Source organism: Emydura macquarii, unplaced genomic scaffold (assembly GCF_026122565.2).
Source record: "Emydura macquarii macquarii isolate MOO-44397 ecotype Brisbane River unplaced genomic scaffold, CSIRO-AGI_Emac_v2 contig_2636, whole genome shotgun sequence".
In the NCBI taxonomy this organism is placed as follows: domain Eukaryota; kingdom Metazoa; phylum Chordata; order Testudines; family Chelidae; genus Emydura; species Emydura macquarii.
This window is the reverse complement of record NW_027132773.1, coordinates 17,447,864-17,468,697: the sequence shown is the minus strand read 5'-3', so window position 1 is coordinate 17,468,697 and position 20,834 is coordinate 17,447,864. Positions and strand designations below refer to the sequence as shown.

At 38.6% G+C, this 20,834-nt stretch overlaps 1 protein-coding gene across 1 annotated transcript in view; it reads left to right on the top strand.

The window, feature by feature from the left end:
• PPP1R3A (protein phosphatase 1 regulatory subunit 3A) overlaps window positions 1-19,748 on the top strand; it is a 39,862-nt gene extending 20,114 nt beyond the window's left edge. Inside the window, exons 2-4 of the mRNA XM_067563965.1 lie at window positions 13,376-13,431; window positions 13,537-13,673; window positions 15,890-19,748. Coding sequence (XP_067420066.1) covers window positions 13,376-13,431; window positions 13,537-13,673; window positions 15,890-18,862 — 3,166 coding nt within the window. The 3' untranslated portion in view covers window positions 18,863-19,748. The remainder of the gene's footprint in view (window positions 1-13,375; window positions 13,432-13,536; window positions 13,674-15,889) is intronic.
• Window positions 19,749-20,834: the final 1,086 nt, after the last annotated feature.

Sequence of the window (20,834 nt, the reverse complement as noted above, 5' to 3'; positions counted from 1 at the left end):
TAAATTCCCCTTGCTGTTCCTCCACTGAACATTTTCCAGAGCTCTCTTCCTGGAAGTCTGGTCATGCCAGGGTGTGCCTGGTGTACCACTGGAGTCTGCTCTGCACCTACTGACTGTTTCATCACCCTCCTGACCTTCTGCCAGGCTGTTCTATTCAGGAGAGGATCCCAGGGTTTAGTCTTCTTCCTGGGCTTCCTCCTTGCCCCTCTTGAAGTCTGTCTGTCATCCCAGAAAATGACTGCCGACTCTGTCTCTGAAGCCCCCTTCTTTTTTTTTTTCCTCGGTGGTATAGCACAGCAGACTCAGTTCTTGAGTCTATGGCTGCCATTCACTGGACTTTATAGATAGACTTTAAGTCATAACCTGTCATCTTTCCCAGTATTCTTAAAGAATTTCAGAATAGTTTTTTAAATTGTGCCCCGTTTTTTTATATTCTGGATAGGTGTTGCAAAGAAAATGTTGTTATTCTAAGCCTCCTGAGTTTTCCATATAAATATCTCCTTTCACAAGTACAGTCTTTGCAATTCCGTAAGAGATGATCTGTCATTTCTTGGACCTTTCATGTTTTGCATAGCCCTTCCTATGTTTATTTATTAGAAATGGATTACTATTTAATCTTCAAAGACCTGTTAAAATTCTGAATAGAGGCACTTTGCTCTTCCCATCAGGGCCTTGGATTATATCAACAATTTCAACTCTTGGGCATTCTTCATGGAATTTTTTCCCCTTTGTTTCACGTGTCCACAGTTCGTGCCGTTCCTTCCTTAGCTCATTTTTTACTAAGTGTTTAAATTCCAGTTTGCTTAAGGGGATCTCCAGGTCAGCTGGTTCATGCTTAATAGCATTTTTTGCCTCTCTGTCTGCCAATTTGTTGCCAGCTATCCTTACAGGTGCACGGATCCATGATATTGCTATGGTCACATGCATTCATGCCAATTCAATTGTTAGCAGTAATATTTCATTAAGTATATCATTTCTGCTGTCAGACTTGCCATTGTAGAGTACTTGCAACACTGATAAAGAATCAGACAGGATGGCCACGGCAGCTGGCTGCACATCTAAGGCCCAAGTTAGTGCTAGCAATGTTCCTGTTAGCTCAGCCGTAAAGACAGAGATAAAGTTAGTTAGTCTTACAGCTTTGTTCAGCCCAAATGTGGGCATACAGAAAGCTATTCCCACTCTACCCATTCCTTCCTCTTTGGAGTTGTCAGTATACATTTGACAATAGTGTCACCACTTCTCACTGATATATTGATTTGCTATATCTTGTATATTTATCATTCTTCTGCTTTTGTTTATTATATAATTCCATGTCTGTCTCGAGGGGATGGTTTTGCAGTATTTTCCCATAACAATAGATTTTGGCCTCTTTTAAGCCTTTCTTTTCTTGAGATCCTTTATCTACTTCTTTACCCTACTTTGTGAGGAATGTTGAGTTTTTGTCCTATCTAATCTCCACTTAATTCCCAACAATAAGTATATATTAGCTTAGTGTTATCTTCACTATTACCTAGTAGTTTGGCCCAAAAGGTTAAGTCTGGGCACTTCATTCTAAGAGTGATAAGCATTTCTCTGGTGGCTAACTGCATCACACACAGAGGTATAATAATGAAGGCACCACTTACTATCTGCAACACCTGTGCTTGAATACACTCTAGTTTTCTCTGATTTGTTTTCTGTGCTGACCTAAAGGCCTGCCAGCCATACTCAATAATAGATCTGATTAACCCTCTGTATAGCATTATCACCATTTTCTTATCTGCTTCCCTGGAGGTACCAGATACACTTATAAGTAAGATGATTCTTTCTTTGCATTTATCTGCAATATTTTCAACATGGTCCCTCCAGGTGAGCTTGTTATCACACCTTAGAATTTGTTTCTTTTTCACTATACTTATCTGCTGTATTTATAATTTTACTTCTTTTTGAATCTCCCATGTTGTGAAGATCATTCCCCTAGTTTTGTCAATGGAGAACTTGAAGCCCTACTTGTTTCCTCATTCTGTACTACTCTGAAGTATATCACTTTCAAGATTTCTGCTTTTGGTCTATATAGCAAATAGTGACTGTCTATTCCTGCACTCATTTTCTTTGGAAGGTCATTTATGATGATGTTAAAAAGGGTTGGGCTAATGACCATCACCTGTGGAGTTCCAGCTCCCTTCTGCTCTCAACTTCTTCTGTTTGCAGTTCTGTTCCAGGCCCTCTGTAGCTTGGATTCATTGTCAGTTAAGCCTGGCTCTTAGTCCAGGTGCAGCCTGGTATGTTAATTGGCCTCTCATCCCCACATTAATCCTTTCGGAGCTTGAGTAGGGCAGCGCTTCCCAACCTTTTTGAGTGTGTGGACCCCTTTTCAACCTCCAGACATTTTACAGACCACCACATGCTACTAGTTGTAAAATAAATTACAGTAGTAGGTTTTTAGAAACTATTTGAAATTATTTTTTATTTGAAATTGTATATTTCATTGGTGAGGATGTTATTATTTTTCTTTTCCGCACACCTTCTGTAGTAGCCTCGCAGACACCAGTTGGGAGCTGCTGGAGTAGAATACACTCGTCAACAGAAGATGCATCTGCATTCACTTGACCAAGACAACCTGCCCATAGATCCTCAAGTTCTCCAGACTCTGGCTTGTGGGGCTCACACTATGGCTCTAAAAACAGCTGTGTAGATATTCAGGCTGGAGCTCAGGCTCCGAAGCCTGGGGAGGAAGGTGGGTTTCAAAGACCAAGCCTGAACAGCTACTGAGCTGCTTTTAACATTCTAGTGCAAGCCCCATTAGGCTCTGAGACTCACTGCTGCATGTTCTAAAATGCAGTGTAGTCATACTCGAAAACACCTACCCATCCATGCTGCCCCAAACTCTTCCCATCTGAGTGAAAACTCCACATGGGTATTCTCATGGCATTTTCTGGCCCCAAGGTCATTATCTAAAATACATGTGTTAATTTAAAGGAATGCCAAATAGTCACTGAACCCTCAAGAGGTGACATTTTTAGATTTGGCAATGATGAGTGGTGGGGACCTCATAGAAGAACTGGTTGTAGGGAATAACTTTGATTTTGGTGATCATGAGCTAATTTAGTTTAAACTAAATGGAAGGATAAACAAAAATAGATCTGCAGCTATGGTCTTTGATTTCAAAAGGTCAAACTTTATAAAATTAAGGGAATTAGTTAGGGAAGTGGACTGGACTGAAGAACTCAAGGATCTGAATGTGAAGGAGGCTTGGAATTACTTTAAGTCTAAAGCCTGCCTCCCATTCAAGGGGAAAAATTCATAGGGAAGGGTTGCACACCAACCTGGATGAGCATGCATCTCAAACAGATTGTTAAGAGAAAGCAGAAAGCCTATAAGGAACGGAAGATGGGATGGATCAGCAAGGAAAGCTACCTTTTGGAGTTCAGAAACTTTTGGCAGTTCTCACTTTTCCCCTACAGACATGCAGAACTGGATCTTGCAAAGGAAATTAAAACCAATAATAAAAGATTCTATAGCCATATAAATAAAAAGAAAACAAGGGAAGAAGTGGAACCTCTAAGCACAGTGGATGGAGTGGAGGTTAAAGATAATTTAGGAATCTCCATTCAAGAATATTAAAGAAACTAGCACATGAGATTGCAAGCACAATAGCAAGGATTTTTAATGAATCTGTAAACTTGGGAGTCAGACCCAACGACAGGAGGATTGCTAATATAGTACCTATTTTAAGAAAAGGGAGAAAACGTGATATGAGAAACCACAGGCCTGTTAGTTTGACCTTAAAGGTATGCACAGTCTTAGAACAAATTTTGAAAGAGAAAGTAGATAAGGACAAAGAGGTGACCAATAAGTGGGATAAAATACATCATGGTTTTACAGAAGATCATGCCAGAACAACCTGATCTCTTTCTTTGAGAAGATAACTGAGAAGATAATTATTTAGACAAAGGAAATGCAGTAGATCTAATCTACCTGGATTTCAGCAGAGCATTTCCCACATGGGAAATTACTAATTAAATTGGAGAAGATGGAGATTAATATGATAATTGAAAGGTGGATAAGGAACTGGTTAAAGAGGACACTACAATGGGCCATACTGAAAGATGAACTCTCAGGCTGGAGGGAGGTTACTAGTGGCGTTCCTCAGGGAACAGTCGTGGGCCCAGTTTTAGTTAACATTTTTATTAGTGATCTTGGCACAAAAAGTGTGCTAATAAAGTTTGCAGATGACACAAATTTGGGAGGTATTGCTCATATGGAGGAGGGACAAGAATATCATAGAAGAAGATCTGGATGATCTTGAAAACTGGAGTAATAGAAATGGGATGAAATGGGACTAACAAGAAGAATTTTTACTATAAACTGTGGATTTATCAGTTGGATAAGAGGAAAAGGAGTAGAAGAAAGAGAGGAAAAGAAAGACCCGGGTGTATTGGTTGACCACAAGATGACTATGACCTGCCAATGTGATGTGGCCGTGAAAATGGCTAATGAAATCTTAGGATGCATCAAGCAAGGTATTTCCAGTAGAGATAGGAAGTGGTAATAACAATATAAAAAGATACTAGTGAGACCTCATCTGGAATACTGTGTGCAGTTCTGATCTCCCATGTTTAAGAAAGATGAATTCAAACTGGAACAGGTGTAGAGAAGGGCTACTAGGATGATCCAAGGAATGGAAAACCTGACCTATGAGAGGAGACTCAAAGAGCTTGGCCTGTTTAGCCTAACCAAAAGAAGGCTGAGGGGAGATCTGATTGCTCTCTATAAATACATCAAAGGGATAAATACCAGGAAGGGAGAGGAGTTATTTAAGTTCAGCACCAGTGTGGACACAAGAACAAATGGATATAAACTGGCCATCACCAAGTTTAGGCTTGAAATTAAATGAAAGTTTCTAACCATCAGAGGGAGTGAAGTTCTGGAACAACCTTCCAAGGGGAGCAGCGAGTGCAAAAAAACCTAACTGGTCTTAAGTCTGAGCTTTTTAAGTTTATAGAGGGAATGGTATGATGAAACTGCCTGCAGTGGCATGTAGCTGATCTGCGACTGTTAGTAGCAAATATCCCCAACGGCTGATGATGGGACACTAGATGAGGAAAACTCTGAGTTACAACAGAGAATTCTTTCCCAGGTGTCTAGTTGTTGGGTCTTGCTGAAATGCTCAGGATCCAACTTACTGCCATATTTAGGATCGGGAAGGAATTTTCCCCTGTGTCAGATTGGCAAAGACCTAGGGGTTTTTTTGCCTTCCGCTGCAGCATTGGGTAGGGTCACTTGCAGGTTTAAACTACTGTAAATGGAGGATTTTCTGTAACTTGAAGTCTTTAAATCATGATTTGAGGACTTCAGTAACTGAGCCAGAGGTTAGGAGTCTATTACAGGAGTGGGTGGAGGAGGTTCTGTGACCTAAAATGTACAGGTCAGATTAGATTATCATGATGGTGTCTTCTGGCCTTAGAGCCTATGAATTTATTCTGAAAGTGAACAGAGGCTTTGTGGATGCCAAGACATGGGGAAATGCATCTAGAGTCCTGTGATTTTCCTGCAATACATGATGAGATCATTAATACATAAAGCAGTAGCTGCATTATTTATTTATTATTTTATTATATATTTTATATTGTTTATAGAACCCAGTAGTGAGCTTGGCACTTTTCAGGTGAGTATGAAGTAAAGGTTGATAGCCCAATGGGCTTACAGTCTAGACACACAATGCACAAACTGCGGAAGAGGAAAGGGATGCAATGAAAAGGAGTGTGACTGAATGGTGACATTTAGTATGTCTTGATAGTAACAGACATTTTCTCCCATCTAATTACCATTTCTCACTGGAGAGGGCTAATGTTTATAGGCTTTTTAGAAGAAATATATTTTAAAGGATGAACTTGAAAGAAAGCTGGAGGCATAGCAGACTAAGTAATGATTTATAAGCTTTAGGTATTAACTGAAGTCCTTATATATATCACAGGAGAAACACGGAAGCCCAAATCTAGTTGTCACATGTAAGGGAAGGAAGACTAGAGTTTGTATTTTAAGCAGTTTAGTTTTCCATTGTATTTATCATTTAAGTTTGTATATGTTCAGTGAATAACTGAGAAGTTTAAAGTATTATTTGAATATATACTATTACCCAGGGGTCCTCAACCCAATAACTTTTAGTCTTTGCGAATCAGTATCAGGAAATAAACCAAAGGAAACTCAGTACCTCCGCCTGCTATATGGCTGGCAAAGACGAGTCAAAACTAAGTGCTCTTAACTTAAAGCTTTACTTTATTGGTCTCCAGCAATTCCCATTGGAACTACCTTTACTGGAAGTCTTCACTTATTAGTCTTAAGCACATACAAATGCAATAGGTGGTTTGCCTCAAAACTTGATAGTTATCTGCAAGTCTGAGGCAGTCTTCAGGTGAATCAGTCACAGATATCTGTATGGCCAGTCCTTCCATCTGTGACTGGAGATCTTTTCGATGTGTTCACGAAACAATATGCCGGACTTAGATTTGCTACCTCCCTCCAAAAGTTACAGAGACATGTCAATCAAAAGAATGTTACATAGCTGACCAAATAAATCAATTACTCGGCAAAAGCAGGAGTTACAGAGACTTGTCCCCCCCCCACAAAAAAAAATATTGTTAAACATTAAGTCTTAAGATGTTAGTCTGATAGCTAAATTTCCCCATACTGACAATTCTAAAATATATTCAAACTTTGTGTTTTTCATAGACATTCGCCCCAGCATATTCAGAGAGAGAATGCAAAGTCAAGTCCACTTCGTATATTCACTGTCTGACCCTTCCTCTCCTGGCTTGCTTTGGCATGCTAAGTTCCTGCAAGGCCTGAAAATGGCTAAAAGCCTCAAGCAGAATAACTGGCAGTGGCTTAGACTCCTGGCTGGTTGCTAAAATGCCCCTGTTCAATACTATATGTGGGGCTGGTAGCGATGCCTAGAGTTAATGTTGTCTAACACTTTCTATTATAAGCTCCTGTTTTCAGCTGCTTATAACTTCACTAATCTTTAACCATTTTTCCTGAAGATTTCCATGTTTGCTCTCTGCTTTAGGTTGAATTTTTAAAATAAATTTCAGCAAAAGGAGTTTATCCATTTCTGAGAAGAAAGTTAGGAAAAATAGATAGTTTTATCTTTGTTAACAATTTTTTACAATTGTGTATCAGAAGAGCTCTAGTGCCTACATTGTCTGGAGTGGGGACTTGAAATTTGCCAGAAGGATAGTCTTTAGAGAGGTGTCTTTTTTGTTATTCCCATGCAAATCCACTCAGATTTGGCCAAACTGTAAAATGCTAAAAATTGCCATTGGCACAAAATGAACAGAGCTTGTTAGAAACTTGCTGCTAAAATCTCAGCATCACCTGCACTGATCCCCACAGAACTCATTACATGGTAGGTACAAAGCTAGACTTCCAAATGAGAGACAGGTGAAACAAGCAATAGCAGATGACTCTTTGGCCTATAGAAAAGTATGCTAAACTGGGAGCCAGGAGGAGACTATGAGTAAAAGTCTTGGCTTTTTGGTTGACTAGAGTTAATAATTCTGTGCATCTCACAAACCTTATATGCCTTACCCTAGGAGTAAAGCCAGTATTATTCCCCCAGTTTTATGGATGGGGGAATTGTCTTTCTGAATGAATGAATAGTTATGTGCTTTAGCCACTAGACACCATGTCTCTCCAAAGCCAAAATTTCTGATTCTCAACATTTCACTACTGTCTAGCAAACAGTCATGTAACCAAAGTGTGTGTCATGTTCTCAAACTGTGTGTCCCTTATATCACATCGAGACTAACACCCTGTCACTACTATGGGTTGTTCTTTTAGCTGAAGTGGGGGAGGTCTGTGCTGTGAATCTTAGTGGCCTGAATTCAAACCCAGTTGATGACCCATGCAAGGTGTCATAATACTTCACACAATGGAATTTTTGTTTTTTCAAATTGTTATTAAACCTAGAAAATTACATACAAAACTTCTTCAAAACATTATTTCAACATTAAGGTTCCAAATTCAAGTACTCAAAAGTTAGGAAATGTCAGAATTCAGGTTGTCCCAGCTGTCTGACTTTGGAAAGCTGACATTTTAAAAACATAGATTTTGTATGGGTAAGGTACAGGAGAAGAAAGCAGATACTTTGGTTCTTTTCTCAGGTTTGTCACAGATATCAGCACATTTGTTGAAAAATACATTTTTTGCAGCACCAAAACTACTTGCAAATTTGGGTCAAATTCAGCATCTAGTTTTGGCCAAAAAAGAAAAAAAAAAAGAAAATGTATTTTGAAAAAATTGAAATGTTTTTTGTTTCTGCCATTTCAAAGTGAAATTTTTCAATTTCTTGTTTCAAAATGTTTTATTTCAACCATTTTGAAATGTTTCTTTTTATTTTGACCATTTTGAAATGACATGCTTTGACTTTTTTTTTTTCAAAATTGCATTTTATTTAAAATTTAGCTAATTCCAAAAACAGAACAAAAGGGTGAAACACATGTGAAAATGACCCAAAACAAAATCCTGAATTTTTTTGTTTTGGGGTCAGTGAACACATACAAGTATTAGACTTTGCCCCCACAAACACTATTTGTAAAAATGTAGTTTGTGGTTGTGCACTCTAACATTTGAATGCATAATATTAGAAATGTTAGAGTGTGTTTCTAGGTGTTTCATCCTGCAAAGTGTAGGAGTATACCACAGAATCATAGAATATTAGAGTTGGAAGGGACCTCAGGAGGTCATCTAGTCCAACCCTCTGCTCATAGGAGGACTAACCTCAGCTAAATCATCCCAGCCAGGGCTTTGTCAAGTCACAGCTTAAAAACCTCTAAAGATGGAGATTCCACCACCTCTCTAGGTAACCCATTCCAGTGCTTCACCACCCTCCTAGTGAAAAACGTTTTCCTAATATCCAACCTAGACCTCCCCCACTGCAACTTGAGATCATTGCTTCTTGTTCTGTCATCTACTACCACTGAGAACAGCCTAGCTTCATCCCCCCTGGACCCCCCTTTCAGGTAGTTAAAGGCTGCTATCAACTCCCCCTCATTCTTCTCGTTTGCAGACTAAACAAACCTAATTCCCTCAGTCTCTCCTCATAAGTCTTGTGCTTCAGCCCCTTAATCATTTTTGTTGCTCTCCGCTGTACTCTCTCCAATTTGTCCACATCCTTTTTGTAGTGGAGGGTCCAAAACTGGACACAATACTTCAAATGCGGCCTCACCAATGCTGAAAAGAGGGGAATAATCACTTCCCTCGATCTGCTGGCAATGCTCCTACTAATGCAGCCCAATATGCTATTAGCCTTCTTGGCAACCAGGGCACACTGCTGACTCATATCCAGCTTCTTATCCACTGTAACCTCCAGGTCCTTTTCTGCAGAACTGCTGCCTAGCCTGTGGGTCCCCAGTCTGTAGCTGTGCATTGGATTCTTCCGTCCTAAGTGCAGGACTCTGCACTTGTCCTTGTTGAACCTCATCAGATTTCTTTTGGCCCGATCCTCCAGTTTGTTTAGGTCCTTCTGTATCCTATCCCTACCTTCCAGGGTATCTACCACTTTCCCCATCTTAGTATCATCTGCAAACGTGCTGACAGTGCAATCTACCCCATCCTCCAGATCATTAATGAAGATATTGAACAAAACCAGCCCCAGAACCGACCCCTGGGGCACTCCGCTTGTGACCGGCTGCCAGCTAGACATGGAGCCATTGATCACTACTCATTGAGCCCGATGATCTAGCCAGCTCTCTATCCATTTTATAGCCCATTCATCCAACCCATACTTCTTTAACTTGCTGATAAGAATACTGTGGGAGATTGTATCAAAAGCTTTGCTAAAGTCAAGGTATATCACGTCCACTGCTTTTCCCACATCCACAGAGCCAGTCACCTCTTCATAGAAGTCAATCAGGTTCATCAGGCATGATTTTCCCTTGGTGAATCCATGTTGACTGTTCCTGATGACCTTCCTCTCTTCCAAGTGCCTTAAAATGGATTCCTTGAGGACCTGCTCCATGATTTTTCCAGGGATTGAGGTGAGGCTGACCAGTCTGTAGTTCTCTGGATCCTCTTTTTTCCCTTTTTTGAAGATGGGCACTATATTTGCCTTTTTCCAATCATCACGGACCTCCCCCAATTGCCATGAGCTTTCAAAGATAATAGCCAATGGCTCTGAAATCACATCAGCCAACTCCCTCAGCACCCTTGGAAGCATTGCATCTAGCCCCATGTACTTGTGTATGTCCAATCTTTCTAAATAGTCCTGAACCTGTTCCTTCAGCACTGAGGGATGCTCCCCATTCTGTGCTGCCCAGTGCAGTAGTTTGGGAGTTGACCTTGTCTGTGAAGACAGAGGCAAAAAAGGCAGTGAGTACCTCAGCTTTCTCCACATCCTTTGTCACTAGGTTGCTTCCCCCATTCTGTAAGGGACCCACACTTTTCCTAATCTTCCTCTTGTTGGTAACATACCTGTAGAAACCCTTTTTGTTCCCTTTCACATCCCTTGCTAGCTGCAACTCCAATTGCACTTTGGCCTTCCTGATTTCATTCCTGCATGTTAGAGCAGCATTTTTATAATCCTCCCTAGTCATCTGTCCAAGCTTCCACTTCTTGTAAGCTTCTTTTTTGTGTTTAAGCTCACCAAAGGCTTCTTTGTTAAGCCAAGCTGGGCACCTACCATATTTGCTATTCTTTCTGCACATCAGGATGGTTTGTTCCTGCACTCTCAATAAGGTTTCTTTAAAATACAATCAGCTCTCTTGGATTCCTTTCCCCTTGATATTTTCCTCTCAGGGGATCCTGACCATCAGCTCCCTGAGTCCGAATCTGCCCATCAGGTCCCTGAGTCAAAGTCTGCTTTTCTGAAGTCCATGGTCTGTATCCTGCTTTTCTCCTTTCTTCCTTTTGTCATGATTCTAAACTCTACCATCTCTTGGTCACTGCTGCCTATGTTGCCACTCACTTCTACTTCCCCTACCAAATCTTCCCAGTTTGTGAGCAGCAGGTCAAGAGGAGCACGGCCTCTAGTTGGTTGCTCCAGCACTTGCACCAGGAAGTTGTCCGCAACACTCTTAAAAAACTTCCAGGATTGTCTGTGCTCTGCTGTATTGCTCTTCCAGCAGATGTCAGGGTGATTGAAGTCCCCCAGCAGTACAGCGGTGCTGCTGTTAAGTCTGTAGTGTAGACATAGCCCTAGACAAATTAGATATCTTCAAGTAGACAGGGCCTGATGAAATATATCCTGAAATACTCAAGAAGCTGACGGAGGAGATACCTGAACCATTACTGATTATTTTGAGAACTCGTGGAGGACGAGAAAAATCCCAGAGGACTGGAAAAGGGCAAATACAGTATTTATCTATAAAATGGGGAATAAGGACAACCCACAGAATTATAGACCAGTCAACTTAACGTCAGTACCTGAAAAGACAATGGAACAAATAATCAATCAATTTGTAAGTACTTTGAAGAAAATAAAGTGATAAATAACAGTCAACATAGATTTGTCAAGAACAAATCATGTCAAACAATCTAATATCCTTCTTTCACAGAGTAACAAGCCCTGTGAATGGGGGGAAGCAGTAGATGTGATATATCATGACTTATCTCACATGACTTCATAAACAAAATGGGGAACTATAGCCTAGATAAACCTATTATAAGGTGGGTGTACAACTGGTTGGAAAATCATACTCAGAGTGTAGTTATCAAGGTTCACAGTCAAGCTGGAAGGGCGTATCGAATGGAGCCCTGTAGGAATCTGTTCTGGGCCTGGTATTATTCAATATCTTATAAATAATTTGGATAATGGCATAGAGAGTACACTTATAAAGTTTGCAGTAAATATCAAGCTGGGAAGGGTTGTGAGTGCTTTGGAGCACAGGATTAGAATTCAAAATGATATTGACGAACTGGGATAATGGTCTGAAATAAATAGGATGAAATTTAATAAGGACAAAATCAAAGTACTCTGCTTAGAAAGGAATAATTAATTGCACACGTATAAAATGGGAAATGACTGCTTAGGAAGGAGTACTGCCGAAAAAGATCTGGGGTTATAGTGTATCAAAGAATGAATATGAGTTATGATGTAATGCTGTTGCAAAAAAAGCAAACATCATTCTAGGATGCATTAACAGGAGTGTTGTAAGAAAGACATGAGAAGTAATTCTTCCACTCTACTCAGCACTGATTAAGCCTCAACTGCAGTATTATGTCCAATTCTTGGTGCCAAACTTCGCAAAAGATGTGGACAAATTGGAGAAAGTCCAGAGGAGGACAATAACAATGATTAAAGATTGAGAAACACAGCCTACGAGGAAAGATGGAAAAAATGGGTTTCTTTAGTCTGGAGAAAAGAAGACTGAGGAGGGACATGAAACAGTCTTCAAGTACGTAAAAGGTTGTTTTAAAGAAGAGAGTGATAAATTGTTCTTCTTAACCACTGAGGATAGGACAAGAAGTAATGGGCTTAAATTGCATCAAGGAAGATTCAGGTTAGACTTTACGAAAAACTTCCTAACAGTAAAGGAAGTTAAGCACTGGAACAAATTACTTAGGGAGGTATCTCCGTCACTGAAGGTTTTTAAGAACAGATTAGACAAACGTCTCTCAGGGATGGTCTAGATACTACTTAGTCCCCCCTCAGTACAGGGGACTAGATTAGATGATCTACCAAGGTCTCTTTAAGTCCTATATTTCTATGATTCTACGATTCTAATTCCTATGTTCCTAGAAGAATAAAGGCTGGATTTTTAAAAAGGTGGTTATGGTAGATGTCTAAATTCTTTTAACATAGTATAAATTTACCATCCTCCTTCTTAAGTTTGGTGACAGCGGTCATACTATCTCAGTTCAACTGAATGAAATTTGAGTAAAATGAAACAGAGCAAAAGTTAATTGAAAAATATTAGAAAGCCATTTCCAGAACCACAATTAGTCTTGAAATTAACAAAATGTATTCACTGAGACCAACACAAAAATGTTCTCTCTCATGGAGATGGAATCAACAACGGATATAATAATTTACATTTGTCCTTTCTATTTTTAATTTTATTTTATTTTACTTTGCTGAGGTTACACCCCTATAAAGAGATGAATCATGAGTACATCAACTACCTTTGAAGTTGAGGACATTCAGCATTTCTCTTTAGATGCGTAGCCTCATTCACTAGCATGTCTTGATCAATTCCTCCTCTCACCAAGGGTTAATGTCACATCGTTACAATTTTTTCCATAAAATTGTGATCTGGAAGGTAATATTTCTGCGGAATTTTGAATCACATAAAAGATTTTGCATTATTAATTAGCTGTCTTTTAAGTTTAGGTATAAAAGGATTTGGAGCAATAATTGTTGCAGAATAACACATTAAGTTTCTTTTGCATTTAACAGCAAAGAAGAAATATTGACAATGTCTGATGACATATGGAATAATTCAAGGACTTCAGGTACAACAGCTAGTTTAATTAGTTCTTCCTTACTGCACATGTTAATTAAAATAGATAATGTAACAAACAGCCCAATGTTAAAATCTATTTTTGTTAACTCTTCAGAGGCAAACATCCCCAAAATTGTTTATTCACATGAGGAGGACAAAGATGTTGAATCACGTAGTGAAAATGTAAAGGATATAAATGCTGAATGCAATGAAGATAATAATGAAGATAATGAAAAAGAATTAGAGTTGCTGGTAAGTGTTATACAATTATATCCACAGTGTTAGATGATATGACTCCATTTATACATCATAGGTGGTGAAATGCCCCTTTAAACAGAACTGACTGATGTACTAATTTACAAATAAAAGCCATGGTTTGTATTTTCATTGTCTCTCTCTTTGAATCAAGAATAGAGGGGGATTTCAGTAAACTTCATTAAGTTCTTGTGGTCTTAAATTAATAACTTCTCTCTCTCTTACTTCCTTACCAGAGGATCTAAATGACAGTTTAAAAGAATTAGAAGAGTGACCTTTCAAAGATATCTCTTCCTAGTCCCTGTGATGAGTATATACTTAACATAAACACTTAACATTTGGTAAAAGTCCTGTATTTATGGTACTACGAGACAATTCCAATTTCTATAATTTTAAGAGGAAAAATTATGTAACTGCTACAGTAGAATTTTCTAGACCAGTATTTAGTATTACATTTGTTATAATAAATTTCACATTCAGTGAACATTCAATCTATTTGGGGATTTTTATGGTTTGGTGTGCATTTTTTCCCATGAAGGAAGAAATGGCAGTAAATGAGACACACACATCCATCTATTATTCTCAGTGTCTGTTCTGAGCGTATATCTTTTGGGTACATAGATTCATAATCATAGATTAAAATGGTTATCGCCTGTGAAAGTGTGAATGCTGAATCAGATAAGTATAAGGAAAGCATTCTTCTTCTCCCTATCAAAAAGACTGAGTGGCACTCCTCTTCCTATCTTAAGTATGAAATTTTCTTAGCTCTAACTTTAAGAAAGTTCAAAGTTGTCACCTTCTGTGGGAGCTCTCACTGCCTGAAAATCAACATCTCCATATATTTTTATAAGACAAAACATAATTTTTTTAAAAAGGCCCTAAAATTCACATACTTTTTCTCAATTTACCCTGTTGCAGTGAGCAGGTGCAAATGTAACAGTTCGTTTATAAATTACGGAGATTGTCCATACAATAAATGAAGAGGGAAGCTGTAATTTAGATGTTAATTTGTACTATACACTCTTTAATGAATTAAACAATGAAGATCTATAATAGATGGAAATACAACCAAATCTTTGAAACCCAAAGGCATTGGCTCACAAGACAGCTGTGCAGTTGACAAGTAACATGAGCCTTATGTGAGAAGAAGGGGAAATCGTAAGATTTGCATATAATTATTGAGATCATGCAAATGTCAGTTATGAGAAGCAAAAAAAAAAAAAAAAAAAAAAACCCATAGGCTTATCACTGTTAAATCCTGACAGTTGGCATCACCGAAGAGCTCAAATACATTTGAGCACCAGTTGGCAGAGGGTCATTAAAACAGAATTTGCAGAGACATTAGCTCCCTCACTTTTCTTTGAGTGACGTTTTACTATTAATAGTTTGCAGTGGCTTTGCAGAAAACATATTAATAAGAGAAACTGTAATGGGGATATCTACAGCAAGTATATATGTAACAAGGAGTGCCCAAGAAGCTATTCCCTAATCAGTGTGAGTATCCTAAAGCAAGGAAAGAGTGCAATGACAAGCAGGCACAGTTGAATAATACAATATGATATTTGGGAGCTAGGGGAGGAGAGTGATTAGTTTCCGGTCTTTTACTTCACTAATCTCATTTCCAATTTATGCTTTACCAGATTGTCTAAAAACATTCTGGTTTGAAGCTTGTAAAATGGTTCCTAACAGAAATGAAGCAAAGATAATTCTAACAGTATTTGTCAGTGTGCAAGCATGTCTTTATTTTACTGGACAATACTGTATATTACCAGGCTTTGATGTACTGTATCAATGCTCAGACAAAACAAAACAAAACAAAACAACCAACCCAAACAATCAAACAAAAAACCCCCCAACAAAAACTCACAACCCGAGAATTGAATGTGCAGAGAATTAATTAGCCTTCCTTTTAAAGAATATTCTCTTCAGATTTCATTTGTATAAAATGCACTTGCAGCTTACTGAATTCATGAATAAAGAAACAGAGTTCTGAATATTATTTTATGTCTTGCTCCTTCCAGACTCACTATAAAGCTCATCACATATGTTAAAAAAATACATACAATGCAAATTTTGCAAATTGTTCAGAACATGTTTCCATAAAAGCTTTGAAACTGAAAACAAAACCTTCCATAATGAAATCCTGCCTCATTCATTTTGAATATTTTTTATAAAGCTCTTTTTGATCATTCTTTTCTATTCTATTGTTTCAGCTAAGTCAGCAGTTCACAAGAACTAGAGGTACTTCTTCCAGAGATGAAAGGAATTTATACACAACAGAGCCAGTTAATTTTCCAAATGAAGCCGAAGGACTGGAGAATAAGCTAATACTTATGGAAACAAGCACTGACTTGCTCAGGCAACCTTTGCCTATCAGTTTCCCTTCAGAAAATACGTTACGAGAGCTGGGAGAAGAAGTATGTGATAATAAAAAGTATTCCATAGGATATGATTATAGTCAGCCATTAGCAGAGGAAATTACTACAGGCTCTGTAAACAATAGTGAGCAGCCTTTGGAATGCATTGGTACCAATGAAATTCTTTTATCACAGGAATATTTGCCTGGAACAATGCAAAATGTGACTATCCATATTACAGATACTATCTCAAGCAGACAAGGAATGAGCCATGTAGATATTTCAAAAGGTGAAACAGATAGTGCCTCAGGAAGTGAAATGATGGAGAGGTTATTCATCAGTGAGGATGATGTTGATATCCACAAAGGGGCCTGTGAAATGAGACCAGAAACAATTTCTTCAGAGCATGATGAATCAATGCAATTAAATACATGCATAACCGAAGCATTAGATGACAATGCTAATCCAGCTCCAGAGAGACACATTCTGCAAACATCTTACCTAATGCTACCATCAATATTTCCAGATATTGACAAAAATGAAGAAAAAGCTGAGATGATTGTAAGCAAAGATCAGGTACATTTAAGAGGAGATATAGCGGCTGATGCTTTTCCACATTCTGATGTCTCAATAGATTCCCCGAAAAGCCAGGATACAGAAAAAGAAGTTGTGGTAGAAATATCAAAGAAAGACTATAACGTTGATATAGGAAAAGAGGAGAAAGAAATCAAGTTAGATGATTTAGGACTAATTGAAGAGCAGGAAAGCACCATAACTCTGAAACTTGCCCGTGTTCATGGAAAATCTATTACTGAAACACAAAACACAACATTGCCATCAGCTTCAGATAATAAACATGAAGCCAAGCCTTCACAAGGAGAAGACCAGACGATTTCCCATGTAAGCGATGAAAGAAGAGCTGAAGAAACTGATGAATTCATGGAGCTTACATGTCTAAAAGATAGGAGAACCTCCGACAACAGAAGTCGAGGAAAAGAAATCACAAACTCTGTTGAAGATGAACAAGGGAGAGACGGCTATAGTGTGTTAAGTGATGATTTGAGGAGAACAGACTGTAGATATCCTGATGCCACTCAGAGTTTAATGACTACTTTTTCCACTGGTTACCCAGACTTTGGAGTGACAACTGGCAAAGCAAGTGCTACAAGTACTATGTCACTGACCCCAGAGGATACGCTTGATACCAAGGAAAATGATCCTAAGCTTTTTGAGGAAAGAATGTACAACCAAGGTAATTTCCCAACAAACAAAAATATTTTGGAGACAGATCCTTGTCAACTTCAAATTGAGAAATCAGACAGCATGGTTATAGATGATCAGAACAGGGTAGTGTGTGAAAATCAAAGGTGGAGTGTTTCAGGAAGTCAACTGATAGAAGGAGAGAATGAGGCAAATAGAACAGAACAGATTAAAGAGCAAACAGATGGTGAAGTCATGTTGGGAATGAGAGATAAGACAAGGTATTTGAATGTTACTCCCACAGAAGAATTGTTTACCTGCCAAGAGACAATGAGATGTGAAAAGTCTTCTGTAGCTGAGCATGGTAACACAGAGGAAGCAGAAGCAGGTACAGCTTATATAATTAAAACAACATCAGAAAGTGCTTCAGAAAAAATGTCTGCTAGTGAAAAAGCAGTAATTGCTAAGCTACCTCAAGAGACTGCACTAAGTGACAGGCCCACAGAGGAAAAGGAAACAGCGTTTGATACACATGAAGGGAGAAATGATGGTTCACATTATACTCTTTGTCAACGCAATACAGTGGGTGTATTATATGACACCGAATTTGAAAAGGAATCAGTTTTAGATATTTATAATGCACATGTACATGAAACACTGCAAGGAGAAATGATGTCTGTATGCAATACCAAGGAAAAAGTTTTCAAAGCAGAACATGACATTGGAAGTAATCCACCTGTAAAGGAAACATTATGGGCTTCTGTTATAGAAGGAAAAGCAGGTTTTGAGCAGGATTTATATTTGGAAGAATCACCTAAAGCCTCCCCATATCCCAAGCAGTATCTATACAGTGACAAAGCTGAAGAACTCCATAAGGAGGAAAGTATTTTTGGAACACTTTCCCATTCAGGTGCTAAAGTTGAAACAAAAACGTCACCCTCTGATACAAACATTGTGCCCAGTTACCACTATAAAAATTCTTCAGCAACATCTTCTGAAGACTCTATTGAAGCAGTTACTGCTGAGGTAAAAAATACGGAGCAGCCATCTACAGATCCTGCATTCAAATCCACTGCCAATATTTCTGCTGAATCAGGATATTATTTCAACCTACCAAGTGAAATGATATGTATTAATAAAAACACCTCTGCTCAGGTTGAACACAAAGAAGTTCCTGAGAATTCAGACATGTTGACGATGAGTGATGGAAAAGAAAGGAATATAGGCCAGTGCTTCCATCAAGCAGAGTTCAGCCAAGAGGAGTCATTAGGGCCAATGATTTTAATTAGTGAGCCTACTGAAGAAACAGAAGAGACAAGCTTTGAAACCGAAGGTTTAATAACTGAGGTGAAAATATTAAACTGGCCTGATGACTCACAGCTTGAAAATCAGCACATTTCTGATTCTTCAGATATTTCTGACCAGAAAAGTGAAGCACGTAGTTTACCTAATGAGTCTCTAGTTTTAAAGCATATCAGTTACAGAATCTTTTATTTCCTCTTGTTTGTTGTATTTGTTGTAACAATCTACCACTATGATTTAATGGTTTGCTTTGCACTCTATCTATTTTCCTTGTACTGGCTATACTGGGAGGGAGGAAAAAGCAAAGAGACTGTCAAAAAGGAGTAACATTGAGTTTCATTGGCTACATACTGTACTTAAGGTTTGAAGTTGATTACTTCCCCCCAAAGCATTTTAATTGTTAAAAGGAAATATTCGCTGTTAGACCCAGTGCGAGTTTTCTCCTGAGCATCTTTCAAAAAGGAATACATATGACGTTTTCTCCTTCATATAAGTAATTATTCTATATAGGACCATTATGTTTGGATCATTAAATACCTATATGAATATGAGAGCTGAAGCACATCAAGATAAAATTAAGTACAGATGTTGCTCCTTAGCAGGCTGTGAGGATGCAATGCTCCATATCTCTTTAGTACTTAAAAACACCATTTCTTGCATTAATTTCTCTTGCAGCAAAGCTTCACTTTTTCCCTGAGTTTTTCTAAGGTTTTATACAGTAGATAACAACAAAGGGAATGGCATTATGACTAACTCAGTATTTTAAAATTGACCTTGCAATTGGTGATCTACTAGCATAATTAACCAATGCATTTTAGGAGATGAAATTGGTTGGTAGATTAAATAGTTCTTTCATTTTTCTTTCATTGTTTTGAGTTAATAATATTCATATCTGAGAAATGTCAAGCTTAGACTCCAGTAGCATTACGTAACATTGTATATGTTATACTTCAGCCGAATATATTAGCTGCTTTCACACCACAGAGCTGTGAGCCAGTTATCACTCACTTGCACAAACATTTATAGATGGGTTGCCTTCAACTAATATTTATATATTTTTTGTAAATGAAGACTGTGTAACACGACTGAAGAATTTAACTGAATTCAAAATTATTCCAGATAGACCTTTTGAATGATATTTTTCACCAGTGTTGTTTAAGAAAGGTATTCGTATCTACAAAGCATTAAATAAAAAAAAGAGTGAATGATTTGATTGTGTGTGACGTGTTTGGAATTGGCTTTGTGGCCTTTTTTATAAGCTAACTAGGTCTCGTTAGAGCACAATAAAAAACCAAACAAACTCAAAAGGAAACCATGGGACATGATCCTGGCCTCCAATAAGGCTGCTTTGTGCTGCTGTGATAGTGCACAAACAAGGCAGCTGGGGAAATCCCAACATAGGAGGCATGCTGGGCGGTTCACTGCTTCTGGGACACTCTTGTCCAGTGTAGAGGCATGCCAGGAGCATGTCAAGAGAGGAAAGGGAGTGGCCAGAGCATGCAGCACAACAGCAATTTCTAGCTGCAGAAAAGCCTTCAGGGAGTCATTGCAGCCAAGTGTAATGCGGAGTAGCCCTGAGGCTGCATAATGTTACTGGATCCCCAGAGAGTGAGGAATGGCAAAAGTGGCTTTGAACCACATAGATTCCCCTTCTCTCCGCTCTGCACACTGAAGACCTCTGGGCCATTGGGAAGGTATACAAAGGCTGCAAAATGTGGCTGAAGCTAGCTCAAGTTAATCACTTGTTTTAATCATTAGTTAACCACTAAAACAGATTTTTAAAAGTTGGCTGAAAGCTCATTTACTTGTAGCAGAATGTTAGGAGACCCTACAATAGGAGTGACCTGGATATTCTGGTTCTCTAGGAGGGTGAACCTTTGGAGCATCATGGAAGGAATCCATTCTGTGGGGTGTGGAACAATGTTCATGACCTGGTGCTGATGTATCTACCAGTGGTTGAATACATGGACTACCACTGACAGCAATCCTGAACTGGGTGATGTTAGTAAATGCCTAGAGACTTTGAGCAGTATGCAGAGGAACTAGTAGTAACACAGTCCTTACTGGAAGGACAGCCAGGGAGTCCAGTCATGAAAAGAAATGCAGCTAGCTCAGGTAAGGTGATTACTGAACCTTGAGGAACTGCAGGAGGCATGAGATCTGGAGGAATCTCTTGCTCTTTGTTGGATTGATCTAGCAGCAGGTCCTTCCTAGAACAATAGGGAAACTTTGGTGAGGGAAGCCCTCTGTATTTAATTCAGTGGTTGCAAGTGGCTTCTTTCATTTATTTGAATTCAAA